Raw genomic sequence first — 16,037 nt, forward strand, 5'->3', positions numbered from 1 at the left:
AGAGTATAGGGATAGAGGGAACATTCCTCAAGTTCATAAAATCCATCTATGAAAAACCCACAGCGAATATCATCCTCAATGGGGAAAAGCTGAGAGCCTTTCCCTTAAGATCAGGAACACGTCAAGGATGCCCACTCTCGCCACTGTTGTTCAACATAGTACTAGAAGTCCTAGCAACAGCAATCAGACAACAAAAAGAAATAAAATGTATTCAAATTGGCAAAGAAGTCAAACTCTCTCTTTTCACAGATGACATGATACTTTATGTGGAAAACCCAGAAGACTCCATTCCCAAATTACTAGAACTCATACAGCCAATCAGTAACATGGCTAACATTTTTTAAGCTTTTACTATGTGCTATTATATGAGATGCTTTGTCTTTTTTGATTCTCACAATTCCTGAGATAGTTCTGTTACTATCTCCTTTTTAGAAATAAAGAAACTGATATTGGAGAAATTAATTTGCCCAAGAACTCATAGCTAATGGAGCTAGGAATTGAATCCCATTAGGTCTGACTCCAAAGTTCATGCTTTTATCTTCTGTACTTCTTTGTGGAGAATTTTTAATGTGCCAGAGATGGACTGAATCACCCAGTATGTGTATATTAATTCATTCATTCATTCATGAATTATTCATTCATTCAGCAACTTTCTTTTTGAACATTCACTGTATACACTTTGCCAGGTGCTATGAAAATCCAAAGCTTAGCCAAATGGAAATCATTCCCTCAAGGAATGTGCCTACCGGGGAAGATGTCATGTATAGAAATAACTATAACATGAGGTATACAGTGATAAGAGCTATGAAACAGATTCCCTTTTAAAAAACTGTTGGAGTTCAGAAAAAGGAGAGCATTTCTCCATCTGGGGAGGTGAAAAGGCTCAAAGAAAGGTGGTATTTCATTTGGACCTTGATAGATGGGAAGGATTTAAATATGAGACAATGAGAAATGAAGGGGTGTACAGGTGTTTTAGGCTGCGAGAGAATATAGGAACGAAGACCCAGAGAGGGTAAAGTTAGAAAGAAGTATATCATGGAAAGCAAGAAGGGAGCGAATTTCAAGAAATGGTAGGTAAAAGTGGATTACTATGAATGTGTTACTTGTACTCATCACTAAACAGAACATACCCTTCTCTTTCATCCCCGTCAGCCTCTTACGCATATCCATTTTGTTCCCCTTTTTCCCAGTAAGCATCTCTCCATACACGGATGCTCAAATCCCTCTTTAAAGAAAAGAAACTGTTATGGGTGGAGAGGTAAAATTTATCCCATTGAAAGACTAGGAATCACTTATTTAGAAAAGAAAGGTTAAGGAGAAATCTATTCATTCAGGAATCTTCTGTTAAGATCCTTTCTGTCCCAGGGTGCCTGGGTGGCTCAGTCATTAAGCGTCTGCCTTTGGCTCAGGTCATGATCCCAGGGTCCTGGGATAGGGCCCAGCATAGGGCTCCCCGCGTAGGGTCCCCCCAAGTCGGGCTCCCCCTCCTGGGGTGTCTGGGTGGCTCAGTCGTTAAGCGTCTGCCTTCGGCTCAGGTCATGATCCCAGGGTCCTGGGATCGAACCCAGCGTCGGGCTCCCTACTCAGCGGGAAGCCTGCTTCTCCCTCTCCCACTCCCCCTGCTTGTGTTCCTGCTCTCTCTCTGTCTCTCTCTCTCTGTGTCAAATAAATAAATAAAATCTTAAAAAAAAAAAAAAAAAGATCCCTTATGTCCCAAAAACTGTTCGATGCTAAGAAAATTTTTTTAAATAATGTGTCATTTTTGCATCAAGATCTCAGAGTTGACTAAAGGAGACAAACATGTAAATAGGGACTTGCAAAGTGTTATGAGTTTTATGATAGAGGAGTGTGTTAGATATAGAAGTGACACAAAGGAGGCAGCGACCAGCTCTGAGGATGGTAATTCGGGAAAGCTTCCGAAAGAAAAGGCACACCTGAGCCCAGTCCTTTTTTTTTTTTAAGACAAATGGAATTAACTCACATGTTCTATTTTAAAGCTTTTTTTTTTTAATTTAGTGATATATCTTGGATGCCTTTTGTGTTAGTATATATAGATATTCCTTATTCGTTTTAATGGTTGTATAGTAATCCATTCTATAGATCTGCCTGTGATATTTAATCCCCTATTAATGGATATTTGAGTCATTTCTAATTTCTTACTAATACACCCAGTGCTGAAATAAATACACACTTACATTGGAATCTCTGTAAATAGATTCCTAGGCATATACTTCCAAGCATTTAATAGATATTGCCAAATTACCCTCCAAAAATATTGGGTGGAAATGCTTAATCCCACACCTGTGCAGAAATTGGAACTGTCAGTTCTTAAAATTGCCAGAGTAATAAATTTAAAATATTATGTTATTAACTTAAATTTGAATTTAAGTATTAGTGAAGTTGAGTATCTTTTCATGCTTACTGGCCAGTTACTTTTGTTTTTCTGTGAACTAATTACTGTCAGAGTCTGCGAATTTACCATATGCAAGCTAATGAATCAGCCCTCTAGTGTTTCATGGCTTCTGGCAGAGGACATAAGACTCATGGGTCAGAAACAAAGAACACTATTACTCCGGGCGCAAGTAACATGAGCACCATGTTTGCATTGGTTCCTCTTGCCCCCAGGTCCCACGCGGGCAATGCAGAAGGGCCCTCAGGGAGATGGTATGCATGCAGTAAGTATGTGGCACAGCCAAGGAGCATGGAGCTCGCCACATCCACCCCCTTTAGAGTGAATCTGCTCTTTGTCCTGGAGAGAGACTTTCCCACATCCCTCAAGGTTGTTCTCTGTAAACACAACCTAAGAACTAGCCCCAGTTAACAGCTTTCAGGGTCTTGCATCCTGTTCATACCTAGCAGTAACATGCAGGGAAGTTCAGGGCCCATGGCTAATTGCCTTTTCCAACATCTTCCTTTTCTTATTTTTCTGTATGCTTATTTATCATTTTCTCATTGATTTGTAAGCACTGTCTGCTACCACAACAATTATTCCTGGATCTATCATTGAATATCACTTATCCTACCCTAGTTTGCCTTTTTTATTTAATTTGATTTTATCCACTGTAGTTTTGTGGGGGGTTTTTTCTTCAATGGGTTTCATGCCATACTTATAAAAAGCTGCCCTATTATGATAAAGATGTTAACCGATTTTTTTTCTCTTATGCTTTCAGTTTGGGCCTTTAACATTTTGATCCTTTTGGAATCTACTTTCATGTAGGAATGATGTAGGGACCCATTTTGGTTTTACCAAATGGCTAGACAGTTCTTGCAACCACATTTCCTGTCTCTCCCTACTTGTTTGAAATGGTATCTTCCTTACAAACTAAAACTTATCTGTACTTATATCTTATACTATTTTTTATTCTATTTCTTTTAATCTATTTGTAGGCTACTACTCAAACCTTATCTTTTAACTGCCATAGCCTTATAATACACTTAACACCTGGTAGAATTTGTTCCTCCTTTTTTCTCTTTTATTTAAAAACTTTCTTGGCTGTTTTCACATATTATTCTTGAATGGGTCTTTTAAAATAAAGTAGGCTAGAGGGGAGGATGGTGGGGGAATAGGTTAGCCTGCTGATGGGTATTAAAGAGGGCACGTTCTGCATGGAGCACTGGGTGTTATACGCAAACAATGAATCATGGAACACTACATCAAAAACTAATGATGTAATGTATGGTGATTAACATAATATAATAATAAAAAAAGGTAGGTAAACAGGGTGAATATAACTATGAAAAGAAATTCTAAACTGTCTTCTACAGACTTATCCCTTTTTAAGTCTTATTCATGTTATAACTTCTATGGTTTAATTTACATTTCAACAAATATAGAACTGTATCATAGTTTCTATTTGCAACTTCTAAAATCTTCCTTATTTTAACATAGATTCCGTGTAGTTTGGAATACTGGGATGAACTCCAGAAGGTTTTTGTTGCATTTCAAGAATTCAGTCTGTCTGAAAGCAAAGTGTGTGAACTGCAGTTGCCGGATATCAATCTTGTGAGTGACCAGAAGAAACTGGTATCCTCGGATCTTTGGAGAATTGTCCTGAACAGCAGTCAAAATGGTGCTGATGACCAAAGGTAACTCGACGAAAAATGAAATAGTGACATTATACTGGGAAACAGTCATCAAGTCCTCGTATCTAGTGACCCCTCTCTTAGCCGGATCTCAGCTGGCTAGCAGCTGCATCTGTGTGAACTACAGATGAGAACTAGGACATAAGACAAGCTGATATAGCAAAGTCTGAGTACAAAAAATCCTGTGTTGTATGCATAATATAGCCCTGTGAGCCCTCACAGTAAGAACCTGTTCCTTAAGTATAAAAACAAAAAGTGCAAAAAACAAACTACCAAAAAAAAATCGAGTCATCCTAAACAAAAAATATAAAGAAAAGAACCATTAATTCCTCAACAGATTCTTTTTTTTTTTTTTAAGATTTTATTTGTTTATTTGACAGGAGAGAGGGAACACAGGCAGGGCGAGTGGGAGAGGAAGAAGCAGGCTTCCTGCTGAGCAGGGAGCCCAATGCGGGGTTCGATCCCAGGACCCTGGGATCATGACCTGAGCAGAAGGCAGACGCTTAATGACTGAGCCACCCAGGCACCCCAATTCCTCAACAGACTCTGAATGACACAGTAAACAATATATGTTAATGATAACCCTGGAGCATTAAGAGAGAGGTTAAATAAATTGTATTGTCTCCTTCTAAAAAGATAAATTTTGGAAATATTTCTTTCTTAAGTGGTTTTATTTTTTTCTCAGAGATTTTATTTATTTATTTGAGGGAGAGAGCACAAGGTGGGGGAGGAGTAGAGGGAGAGGGAGAAGCAGACTCCCTGCTGAGCAGGGAGCTGATGCAGGACACCATCCCGGGACCCTGGGATCATGACCTGAGCCGAAGGCGGATGCTTAACAGAATGAGCCACCCAGGCGCCCCTCTTAAGTGGTTTAAAAAAAAACTTTAAAAGACCTCTAGACATTAGAAAAACTTGGCTAACCAAAATGACTTCTATCCAAAGGATTTCTAGATAGCTCTACATTGTATTTGGCCATAATGAATCCCTAGAGCTGTAGACTTCAGGTGTTCTGTATCATGTCCCCACAACTTCCTGTCCCACACCTCCTACAGGATGTCTGGTTAGTGGCAAAAGAGGGCCAGACTATCCCTATTTTCAATGTTTGCCTGCTTGATACATCCACTAACAAGAGTAGAAAAAAAATTGGCTTCAGTAACCTATTCTTCAGCACGTCTTCTCATTTACATATCCCTACTGGTTAAGCCTTTCTGTTCATGCTCCCACAAAAGACAAGAAAAAGATACTAAACCACAGTCAGTGGAATAGTTTTCTTGGGTCATATGATAATGCATGTACCATGGGCTCAGGCCCATCTTGTTGTCTATCACTCTCAATGTCCTGCTTTCCAGTTCTCCTGATGAACTGGCTTTAGCATTATCTTACTCCTTTTATATAATCCCTCCTTTTCTCTCCCCAAACAACATTCTGGCACTAACAAAGAGAAAAAACATCCATCATTCATAACATCCACAAATCAACTGTTTTCTCTTTTCTGTGTTACTTTTATTTTTGCCCATGACTGTATGTATACCTTCACAAGGTTATAATCATAGCACATCATTTCATGTTCTGATTCCTACTTTATATTATAAAGAGTTGTGAATGCTTTCTCTTTCTTTTTATTAATAATACTATATGTTCATTGAAGAGCATTTGGAAAATAAAGAGCATGCCATCACCCATGGTCATATCACACTGATAACCTCTTTAACATTTTAACAGTAGCCTCACAGTCTTTTTCAGTGATTACTTCGTGTGCTTAATAATAATATGTTTTATACTTTATATATCCTATTTCTAGGTCATGTGGCTCTTCAAGAATAATTACCTTCCTTTTTTATATTACCTACTGATTATAACTAGCAAAAATATATTAGAGGAGTGGGATTTTAATTTCACTTATATGTGGAATGCAGCAATGAAAAGAATACCCATCCCGTGAGGAGTTAGCAAATGCATAGGAAGATTGCCTATTCTAAGCACAGGTTACCTAGTCAGAAACCAGGAAATCTCAGAAAACAGAGCTGTAAGTAACAAAAATGTTTTTAATCTGAGTTTCATTAATAGTATCAAGTTAGAAATCATTTCTTGATTCTAATTATGAAAGAATGCATTTTCAGCATTGAAAGAAGCATTTTCGACAAGGTTAATTCCTCTGAATCTGAAACATTCATAAAAATTACTTTTGTGGTAAGCTTAGCACTACAGAAACGTGGAACCTTTAGGGAATGGAAATTTATGCAGACAATCAAATTCAGGCAATTTTTCACCAAGCTTTTGACATTGTAATCACAGATCTTTTGTCCTCACCTGGGATTTTTCAAGTTACCTAATATTTCACAACTGATCTTGCTTTGTTTGACATTAACCATTTTTCAGATAGAATTTGATATTTATGAAATTAAATTTAAAGAGTTGGTTTAAAAGTCAACTTCATAAGACCCTACTAAGACACTTTTCAAAAGGGACAGTAAATAAATTTTTTCCAATTTCTAGAAAGAAAACATTAGTGCTTCAATAATATGTCAGCATTTCATGCAGAAGGAAAACTGCTGCAGTTAGCTCCAGTATATTCTGTCATGAGAAATTTAGAACTGGACAAAAACCTGATGCTTTTATGATTAGAGAGTACCTTATAAGTAATATTCTCAGTGGTTTGAAAAGGATATGCATCAGACTGTTGTGCATTCCAGGAAGAAAGTTCATAAAAATAAGTCCTATGAAGCTTAATCTTAATAAGAAAAAAGAGGAAGAAAAAGCAAAGAGCATCTTGCCCACAATTGGCATAAAGTTGCAACAGGGTAGGGTAGCTCAGTGGTAATGGCATCACTGTATGTATGTAAATACAAGCACTATTTAATAGAGAATTCCAAGTTAGAAGACCTGGATTTAAGTCCTGGCTTCATCACCAACCAGGTATTTGGCTTTGAGAAACTGATTTCTAAGCTGAAGCCTTAAGGAATGAATGGGAGCTAACCGGTCCAAAGGGTGGCAGGTAGCCTTCATTACAAAGGACTGGAGACAAAAGAGCCAATCTTTTAAACCTTAGTCTGTTTATCCCATACAGGTATATTATCTTTAATTCAATGCCTGTGTATTTGTAATAATTGCATCCCACCATCTTTAACCAGTGGTTTGCCTGATCACATGAAAAGGAATGATTGGTAATGATTGGTTTTTTTTGAAGGTAGCATTTGAAGTAGAGTAATTTCAAGCTTAGTTTCCACTACAGTATTGACCTTTTAGGAGACTTCTCCTATTTGCTGCATACTGGACTGGAGGCAAGAGATACAGCTTTTAAGCCCTGATCAAGATATCCATTTCAGCTATTTATCTTTAATCTCATCATGTATGTATTTGCCCATGCCCATTGCTTAAGCCTAAATAAATCCCCCTTTTCAGTTAGGTCCTGACAAGGAACAGAAGGCAAACTCAAACTTGAAGATTATAGAGAGTTTAATGAAAGGACTATTTACAGAAATGTGGGCAGGATTGAGGGATGGTACAGAACCCTCGGGCTAGGAATCCTGGGGAACCATCCCATTCTTAGGCCTGAAGGAGCCAGGGGAATACATACCCTCACTCCACTGTCCTCTCAGAGGACAAAGCAGCTTGTTGGTACAGTCCAGCAGCAGAGAAGAGGATGGGGAAGGGGAGAAAGTGTGGATCTAGTGAGCAAACAGAAGGTAGCCAGCAACTACACACTCTATTTGGAATATATAGTTTCTTACCCAGTAACTGGCCCTACAAGGAAAAAAAGGGAAACAAAGTGGTGGGCCCAACTCTCAGGTTTTGGGCCACTCTCCTAGGTTCCCTGGGTTTGGAATCAGTTTGATGCCTTCTGATGGACCAGAACAACCATCTCATTTGTTTCCCCACACCCCTTACCCTCACGCCAAATGACTAAATCCTAGAAGTGTGTGACTTTATAAAGTTATACACATTACAGGCAACTATCATGTAACACAATAATAACTGCAGATCTTGATATATAGGTTCAGTTAACTTTATTACCAGTTGATAACGCTCAGCTGTGTTCGGCTGTGTCAGATCTTTGGTGGTTTGTTGTGCATATTCATGGGCATTTCTCACAACATTAGAACATGTGAAAGCAGATGACTTACAAGGACTTTTTATCCCCACGCCCCGAATGGTGGTCAATAGAAGAAGGCGTCTTAGAAAAACAAGTGGCTTAAGGGTGCTCTTCCTTCACGCAATGAAAATTGAAACTCTGGTGGGATTTTTGGAGTACTTTCATTTTTGGATATGCCACAACAAAGTATTCTCTCCTACTCCCTAAAGATCTTATAAAAGAAGCCCCCATCCACTCATATTTGGTAATCTTTGAGACAGTGGTCAACAGCTTTTTTTTTTTTTTTCAAAGAGGAGATGCTTTTCATTTTTCGAAGCCTTGATTCTTGCATAGATAGACAGCGGAGGAATTAGACGAAGAGCATCATGATGATCAAGTCTCTGGATTGTTTCTCTTCTCTCCACCAGTTGAACTTTCTCTTACCAAGAAGATGACTGTCGCCTCCAAATACTCTTCCCTTCCATTTGGCTGCTTGGATGTGTACTTTTAGATGTACCTAAATTTGTTGAGTACCATTTTTAAAACTGTTGATTTTCATAAACCATTTAGGTGTAAACCAGAATATTTTTTACCGGGGATAAACCTGAGTTTTGCCTTCTCTACCTTGGGTAGAAGGGATGCTTGTATTTTTCCCCAAGTGTCTTTTTGAAGCCTTTTACTATTTCCTTTTAGTTGATGATTGAACTCTATGTAACACCAGGAGTTGGTCTTCTGCCAGCAAGTCCTTTTCCATGTACACATTCCCTAAAATAATCAGTTTTCCTCGGGGCTCACCTAAATTTCTAGGCTGATGATATTAAAATGACTCAGAAGTCTCTGTATCATGGTGCTTAGTCTGTGAACTGTGGAAGATTCTCTCTTTTTAAAGTCAGATATACGGGGCGCCTGGGTGGCTCAGTTGGTTAAGCGACTGCCTTCGGCTCAGGTCATGATCCTGGAGTCCCGGGATCGAGTCCCACATCGGGCTCCCTGCTCGTCAGGGAGTCTGCTTCTCCCTCTGACCCTCCTCCCTCTCATGCTCTCTGTCTCTCATTCTCTCTCTCTCAAATAAATAAATAAAATCTTTAAAAAAAAAAAAATAAAATAAAGTCAGATATAAAGGAGTCCTTTACCTGAGGGCCTGTTTAAGCCTGTTGTGTTTGTTTAAGCCATGGATTACAACCCAATTAGTGGGTCATGAAATCAATTTAGCAGGTTGTAGCTGGAATTTTTTTAATAAAATAAAAAAATATTGGTGTGAGGCGAACGTGATAACCACTACACTACGGAAACAATAAAAAAATATTGGTTTGAAAAGGACAAATATTGTATAATTCCACTTATATGAGATACCAAGAGTAGCAAATTTTTAGAGACAGAGTAGAATGGTGTTCATCAGGGAGTGGGGGAGAGGGGGATGAGGAGTTCTTGTTTAAGGAGTATAGAGTTTGAGTGCAGGAAGATGAAAAACCTCTGGAGATGGGGACACTGATGGTTGTATGACAGTGCGGATGTACTGAATGCCACTGAACTGTGCACTTGGGTTAAATAGTAAATTTATGTTATCTATATATTTATGACAATTTTTAAAATATCAGCGTGTGTCATATTTTTAGTAAACCTGCCTCCCCCCCCCCCACTCGTTTTATATGTGACCTAGAATACAATAAAAGTGTATTTTTTACTTTGGGTTAGAGTTAAAGCATTTAAAAAATGGTGATTCTAAGGACTAGAGAGGACTTGGTGCAAGAGACAGGCATCCTCCCGTCTTCTCTTAACGGTGCAGCTCTCTCCCAGAATGGACAGAGCAGTGTTTTTGCAGTAGGCAGGAGGGAGATTAGGTGAACCAGTGTTGAGAATCCATGCCACAGTGAGATGAATGTCAGTGTGATATTACAAGACCCATCTTAGGCCTAAAGGCAATCACCAACAATTAATGTTGAACTGCGTGACCAGTATGGTACCCTGTTTACCAGCCAGAAAAAGAGGGATGGCACTTTTTTCAGTTAATGAGTGTTAGATATTATACTGAACAGTTCGTATGCAGCATCTCCTTTAATACTCAAAGAGTTGTTCAATTACTGTACTCATTTTACAGATGAAAAAAAATGAGATTTAGCCAGGTGGTAATACAATTTGCTGAAGATTATAATATAAATGATAGAAGTGCAAGTATCTTCACTAGGTTCTTTCACCCAGTTATTCTCTGCTTAATCTCTCTGCTGTATTTTGCTGTATTATAAAAGCCTTCTTACTATGGAGGGATCCAGAGAAAAGCTCAAGCCTTCATCAGTTAAGTCAGATTGTTGGGTACCTGCACTGCTGTAGGGGTTCACCCGAGAATGGCCCCAGGAGTGAATCTTCAAGGATTGTGCCTGGGTCCCAGCGATGCCTATTAATCAATCAAAACACAGACTTACTAAAATACTCGCTGTTTAAAGAGTTGATACCCATCTATAGGCACCCCTCTATAGGACAGTTGGTAAGTTACCTTTTGGCTAAAATGCAGATATGGATATGTAAAATTCCTGCCATATTTTCCACTTTTTAGAATATTTCCAGGAATTTGAGTTTCCATTAGGATCTTAGGGATAGTTCAACTAACTACTGAATCTTGAGTTCTGTGTATTATTGTTTGAGAGGTGTTACCCCAGGAGCTACCACTTTTACTTTCTTCTCTATTTCTGCTGATTACACCTCATAAATTATGTTTTTCCTTTTGACATCTGGATCAGAGTTCATTGTACCTGATTAAGGAAATTATGCAAACATAGCTGCTCTAAGTGTCCCTAGCCAGGGTCATCCCTCTCCTATTTATGACTGGTTAGCTCTATTACACTTACATCTTTTTAGTCCTGGTGTAAGAGGTAAGCATATATATGCTGCTTTTAAAATGATATGTAATGATGATCAAATTAAGTTGAGTATCGAAAAACTATCATTTTACTGATTCAAAATACATTTAAAGTATATTCAGTTTGTATACACCGTATTAATTTTGTGGTTAAGAAATTTTAATTTTGGTATGACTAATTTTTTAGTAAGTCTGAATTTTTAAATATAGCTTAACTCAACAACCATTTTAGTTAGGATTTTAAGATTGAAAGAATATTTCTAACTACTTGAGTCTGTTAACCATAAAGCCAAAAAAATCTCTTTTTAAAAATTTATATGTATATTTAACGTAGGAAACTAAAGAATTAATCAATTTGTTATTAATAAAAATTATAGCACATACTCCTGTTTTAGCAGCCTTTTTCAATATGTTATACTATCTGCTACTCTCCAGATAGAAAAATAAATCTTGGAAAATCTCAAGAGTGTCAAAAATTATAGTTGGCAAGAAAAATGCTTCAGATAAACACCTCAAATTGTGTACTCACTGTTTTAAAACTGATCTCATAGAACTCTCTCCTGGATTTTTAATAATATTTTGACTTGGGCGCCTGGGTGGCTCAGTTGGTTAAGCTACTGCCTTCGGCTCAGGTCATGATCCTGGAGTCCCGGGATTGAGTCCCACATCAGGCTCCCTGCTCGGTGGGGAGTCTGCTTCTCCCTCTGACCCTCCCCCCCCCCCATGCTCTCTCTTTCATTCTCTCTCTCTCTCTCTCAAATAAATAAAATCTTTAAAAAATAAATAAATAAATAAATAATAATAATAATAATATTTTGACTAACATTGTACCCTATTTCTAACAACTTCTGAAAGTAGTTTAAATGTATAAAACACATGTACAACTAATACATTTTGCTCTTTCTGAATAAATACAAGTTTTAATTTTACCTAGTCGATGAAATCTGTTATTTGTAACTCCACAGATAAATTCCTAGAAGGCTATTTAAATTAGTATGCCCATTTATAGAAGCTTTAGCATATACTTAGATGCATTCCTTGCACATAACATTTAATCAGTAACAAATTGCCCCACAGTTTGTATTTTCTTTGTAGGCACTGGAGATTTACTAACATTGCAGTAAATACCACCATATAACTATAAACGTCTTAAAAGTGTAATACTCAGTAAACGTGTTGGAATGCTTCTAGCTTTCATTTTCACCAGCCTTTTCACAACCTCTTTCAAAACTTAGCTGAAGATTCACACTCTGACTATCCCACGTGATGCACCTCACGCCATCCTGAGTTCCTCTTATGTTTCTACTCTGGCAGCACTTCCGACCTTCCTGTACCTGGGTGGTGGTTCTATTTGATGATGTTTCTAAATGTCTACATATTTTATATCATCGGTTAGATGGTGATATAAAACCAAGGATTTATTTCCCTAGTTTTTCCTGTCATAGTTCTCCCTAGGATACTGTAAATCAGTGTTTCTTCTCTAGGCCCCTCAGGGACTTGGAAGCCAGGCTCCCATCGCTCTAGAACAAATTTCGGATTTGGAAAGAAGAGGGCAGAGGATGATGAGAGAGAATGGGGCAGCGTCTATTCGGTGGTCCGCGGTCACCAGAATGTCCCTTGCGCCATCCCACTCCCCAGTTCCCATGATGCCTCGGCTAGCACTGAGGCCAGGCAGCACGTTTCACACGCACATCAGCAGCTGCCATGTACCAGCTTCTTCCCTCCTACAGATGCCTTCACTGTGCCTTTTAATGAGATTTTACTTGTTTAAAATGGCAGTAGGAGGATGGGCAAGTGAATAGAGGACCCATGCAGTGTAACTGTCCATGGGACTTTGGTTCTTCTGGACGTGGTCGTAACTTTTATGGCACCTAGTACAGTATTTAGTGAGTCTCCAGTAAAGAGGATTGACTAACTCATGGCCCTGTGGATATGGACAATCTGGAGAAGTAAAACAAAGTGAAACATTTTATGGTGACGCTGAAAGTATTGGGTTTTGTTTTGTTTTGTTTTAAATTTTATTATGTTATGTTAATCACCATACATTACATCATTAGTTTTTGATGTAGTGTTCCATGATTCATTGTTTGCATATTGGATTTTTAAACAGCAGAGTCATACTCCAAATTGTGTTGGTCTTAAACTAATAGGAGAACAAGTTGTCCATAAATTGCATGAGATGAAGATGGAAGAAAATTGGGTTGGAGGTAGGTCAACACGACCTGGGGTTTGAGGAATCCTTTGAAATTTTTCTGCTAATAACTTATAGACAATAATCAACATGAACTTAATTTTTAAAAACAACTAGTTTGTGTGAGTCAATACAGACGATTTCATGATAATATATTAACTATAGGATTATCGGTGCTAGCTTTAAAAACCCTTATAGAAAGACATTTTACTTATACGGTATTGGGAAATCTAGGTCATTGATCTTCTTTTATTATTTATTTCCCATAGCTCTGCAAGTGAATCTGGTTCTCAAAGCACTTGTGACCAACTTGTAACTCCAACAGCCCTGGCTGCCTGTACCAGAGTCGACTCCTGTTTTACCCCATGGTTTGTCCCATCTCTTTGCCTTTCCTTCCAGTTTGCTCACCTGGAGTTCCATCTTTGTCATCACCTTGATCAACTAGGCACAGGTATTCTTTCCTTTAGCATCTGAATAGCATCCACTTAATACTTACTGTCTTTCATGAGTGTTCTCAAGACACATTTCATCAATTTTTGCCCAGAAGTAAAAAGGCGTGGAAGGGTTTTTATTCTGTGTATTGCAGTATTACTGATGTTTTAAAGTGCTGTGATTGCTAATCACTTCCACTACCCAAAGCTCTTTCCCTACTGACTACCACCCATGTGGTGGTGGAAATTTTTAGAAGAGGCATTCATTTCCCCTAACAATGAGCACTGGCAAAATTATTCTGAAGCTGACTTCATCTAACAGATGTACCCCTTACTTTTGAACCATCATATGGACCTATAATATAAATTACCAGTACTATTGAACTGACATGATTTTGCATGCTTCCTAATAAGAATTTTCAAGGAAGTTACAAAGATTGCAGGTTTTACTGTTATTCCAGTTAGGATCTTTTTAAAAGAAATACATCTGTTTCTGTTCTGTGTCCTGAGCTACTACATTAATGATGGATAGATTCCAAAAGTATTCGATATTACCTGATTTCAAAAGCATGAATACATTCTACAAAGGATGGGCAAATTCTCCAGAAATTTAAAGGACTGTCATTTTTACAAGTTGGTAAGGTAGAAGATTAAATTTTCCCACCACCGAAAGTGGTCTTTTATAAATTTGCCAATGTTACATGAATAATTACTCCTAAAAGTCTATACCAAATGTTTCCTAGTTAGTACATTTTTATTCAGGTTTTCAACCTAACATGTAATGGAAAAAGGGAAAAAAAATCAGATTTAAAAAATCAGATTAAAACTAAACACAGCTGCTGTTAAGCATCTTGCCTTTTCAGCAAAAAATGGAATTCAACCTGCTTTTTCTAACTCTTTTCGAGTCATGTTTTTGTTTTTGAGATTTGGTTGGTAGATACAGAGCATTTCATAAAACTCTCCTTCGATATTTGCCTCCTCTTCATTTTATCTGTTGTCTTCTGTGATCAAATTTTTGTCTGTGAAAGTGAAGGTGAACTTTAGACAATAGATGTTTGAGGCATGCTGATTGAACAAAACCGGTTTGTTGGCAAATATCAAATGGTAATTCAAATAGTATAACGCCTTCAAGAGAGTGTTTGCGTTTATTTAACTGCAAATAGCGAATTCGGTAACCTTTAAAAGTGAATAATTTAAACGTCATCTCTTTATTTCCATAAAATATTGGCTCATCTCAATTGCTGTTTTTTCCTGTTTGTTTTCTCAACAGCTCCGCCGCAATACCTACAGCCATTTATTTCCGATAAAAATGTGCCATCTGAACTAGAATACATGATTATTTCCTTCAAAGAACCGCACGTGTATCTCCGGCAATGGAACAATAGTCCTGTGTGTCAGGAGATCCGGTTCTCAGCTCAAGCAGACTGTAAACTTCTCGAGTGCAGAAATGTCACGATGCAAAGCATGGTGAAACCCTTCAGCATCTTCGGGCAGTTGGCCATTTCCCGTGACGCAGGAGAAAAGCTGCTTGACTGCACCATCGTAGTGGACTCTATCTTTGTCAACTTTGGGCAACATGTGGTTCATTCTCTAAACACTGCAGTACAAGCTTGGCAACAGGTATGCACATCCTAGAACAGTTTACAGTTTGTCTGCATGTGATCTTTTACTAGGCACTCTATGTTATCACTTCTAATAGTAAGCGAAGCACAAACGAAAATGTGAGAGGATGAAGAATTTGATGGGCACCATAATATTTGGGGTTTTCTCTGTTTAGCAAAGTGATGCATGTTATTTTTAAAAGCTTTGGAGAATATGGGTTCTCTACACATGCATAGGAGACCATGCCCACATTTTTGTGACTAATGTACCACATCTGTGTGGAAAGTAACGTATTCCCAGAAATTTTTTCCAAGTATTATGGCTTTCCTTTGCCAAAGCTTCAACTTAGTTATGTATCAGATTGTCTAAGCATCCATTGCAGAAATGAAGAACCTGTGTGAGCCTTGCTGATAGTAAACATTTCATCTTTTCAGAGGGAAAAAGCAGCGAGAAGAAATATGCAAATCCAACAAGTCTTAGTCTTTCCCCCTATTATCATTCTGCCATTTTTTAATCAGTTGAAGACTCTCGATCAATAATTTTTTCCTTTCATCTCTTGCCAGAAATTAGCCATATCAAACAAGGGGATGAAGTGTAAGTCTGTGCTGCGTGGCGTATTTAAAATGGGGAACCTGTCCATGCGGCTAGCATGAAAATAATTTCACAGAATGTTTGGATAATACTTTGCTCCTCAATTTAAGAACAAATCACTTCTGCTTCCACACTGATTTTCAGTGTAATATTGTATTTCCATCAAGTTTGTGTTGCTATTAAAGCTGGGACACCCCCCCCACTTCTGTATAT

At 38.0% G+C, this 16,037-nt stretch overlaps 1 protein-coding gene across 6 annotated transcripts in view; it reads left to right on the plus strand.

The window, feature by feature from the left end:
• Nucleotides 1-16,037, plus strand: part of VPS13B (vacuolar protein sorting 13 homolog B) — a 749,374-nt gene that overhangs the window by 641,722 nt on the left and 91,615 nt on the right. For all 6 annotated transcript variants that reach the window (XM_032421506.1, XM_032421505.1, XM_032421503.1 and 3 more), the window contains 3 exons: nucleotides 3,890-4,086; nucleotides 13,470-13,651; nucleotides 14,902-15,251. In XM_032421506.1, coding sequence (XP_032277397.1) covers nucleotides 3,890-4,086; nucleotides 13,470-13,651; nucleotides 14,902-15,251 — 729 coding nt within the window. The remainder of the gene's footprint in view (nucleotides 1-3,889; nucleotides 4,087-13,469; nucleotides 13,652-14,901; nucleotides 15,252-16,037) is intronic.

Source organism: Phoca vitulina, unplaced genomic scaffold, assembly GCF_004348235.1.
Source record: "Phoca vitulina isolate PV1807 unplaced genomic scaffold, GSC_HSeal_1.0 scaffold25, whole genome shotgun sequence".
Classification (NCBI taxonomy): domain Eukaryota; kingdom Metazoa; phylum Chordata; class Mammalia; order Carnivora; family Phocidae; genus Phoca; species Phoca vitulina.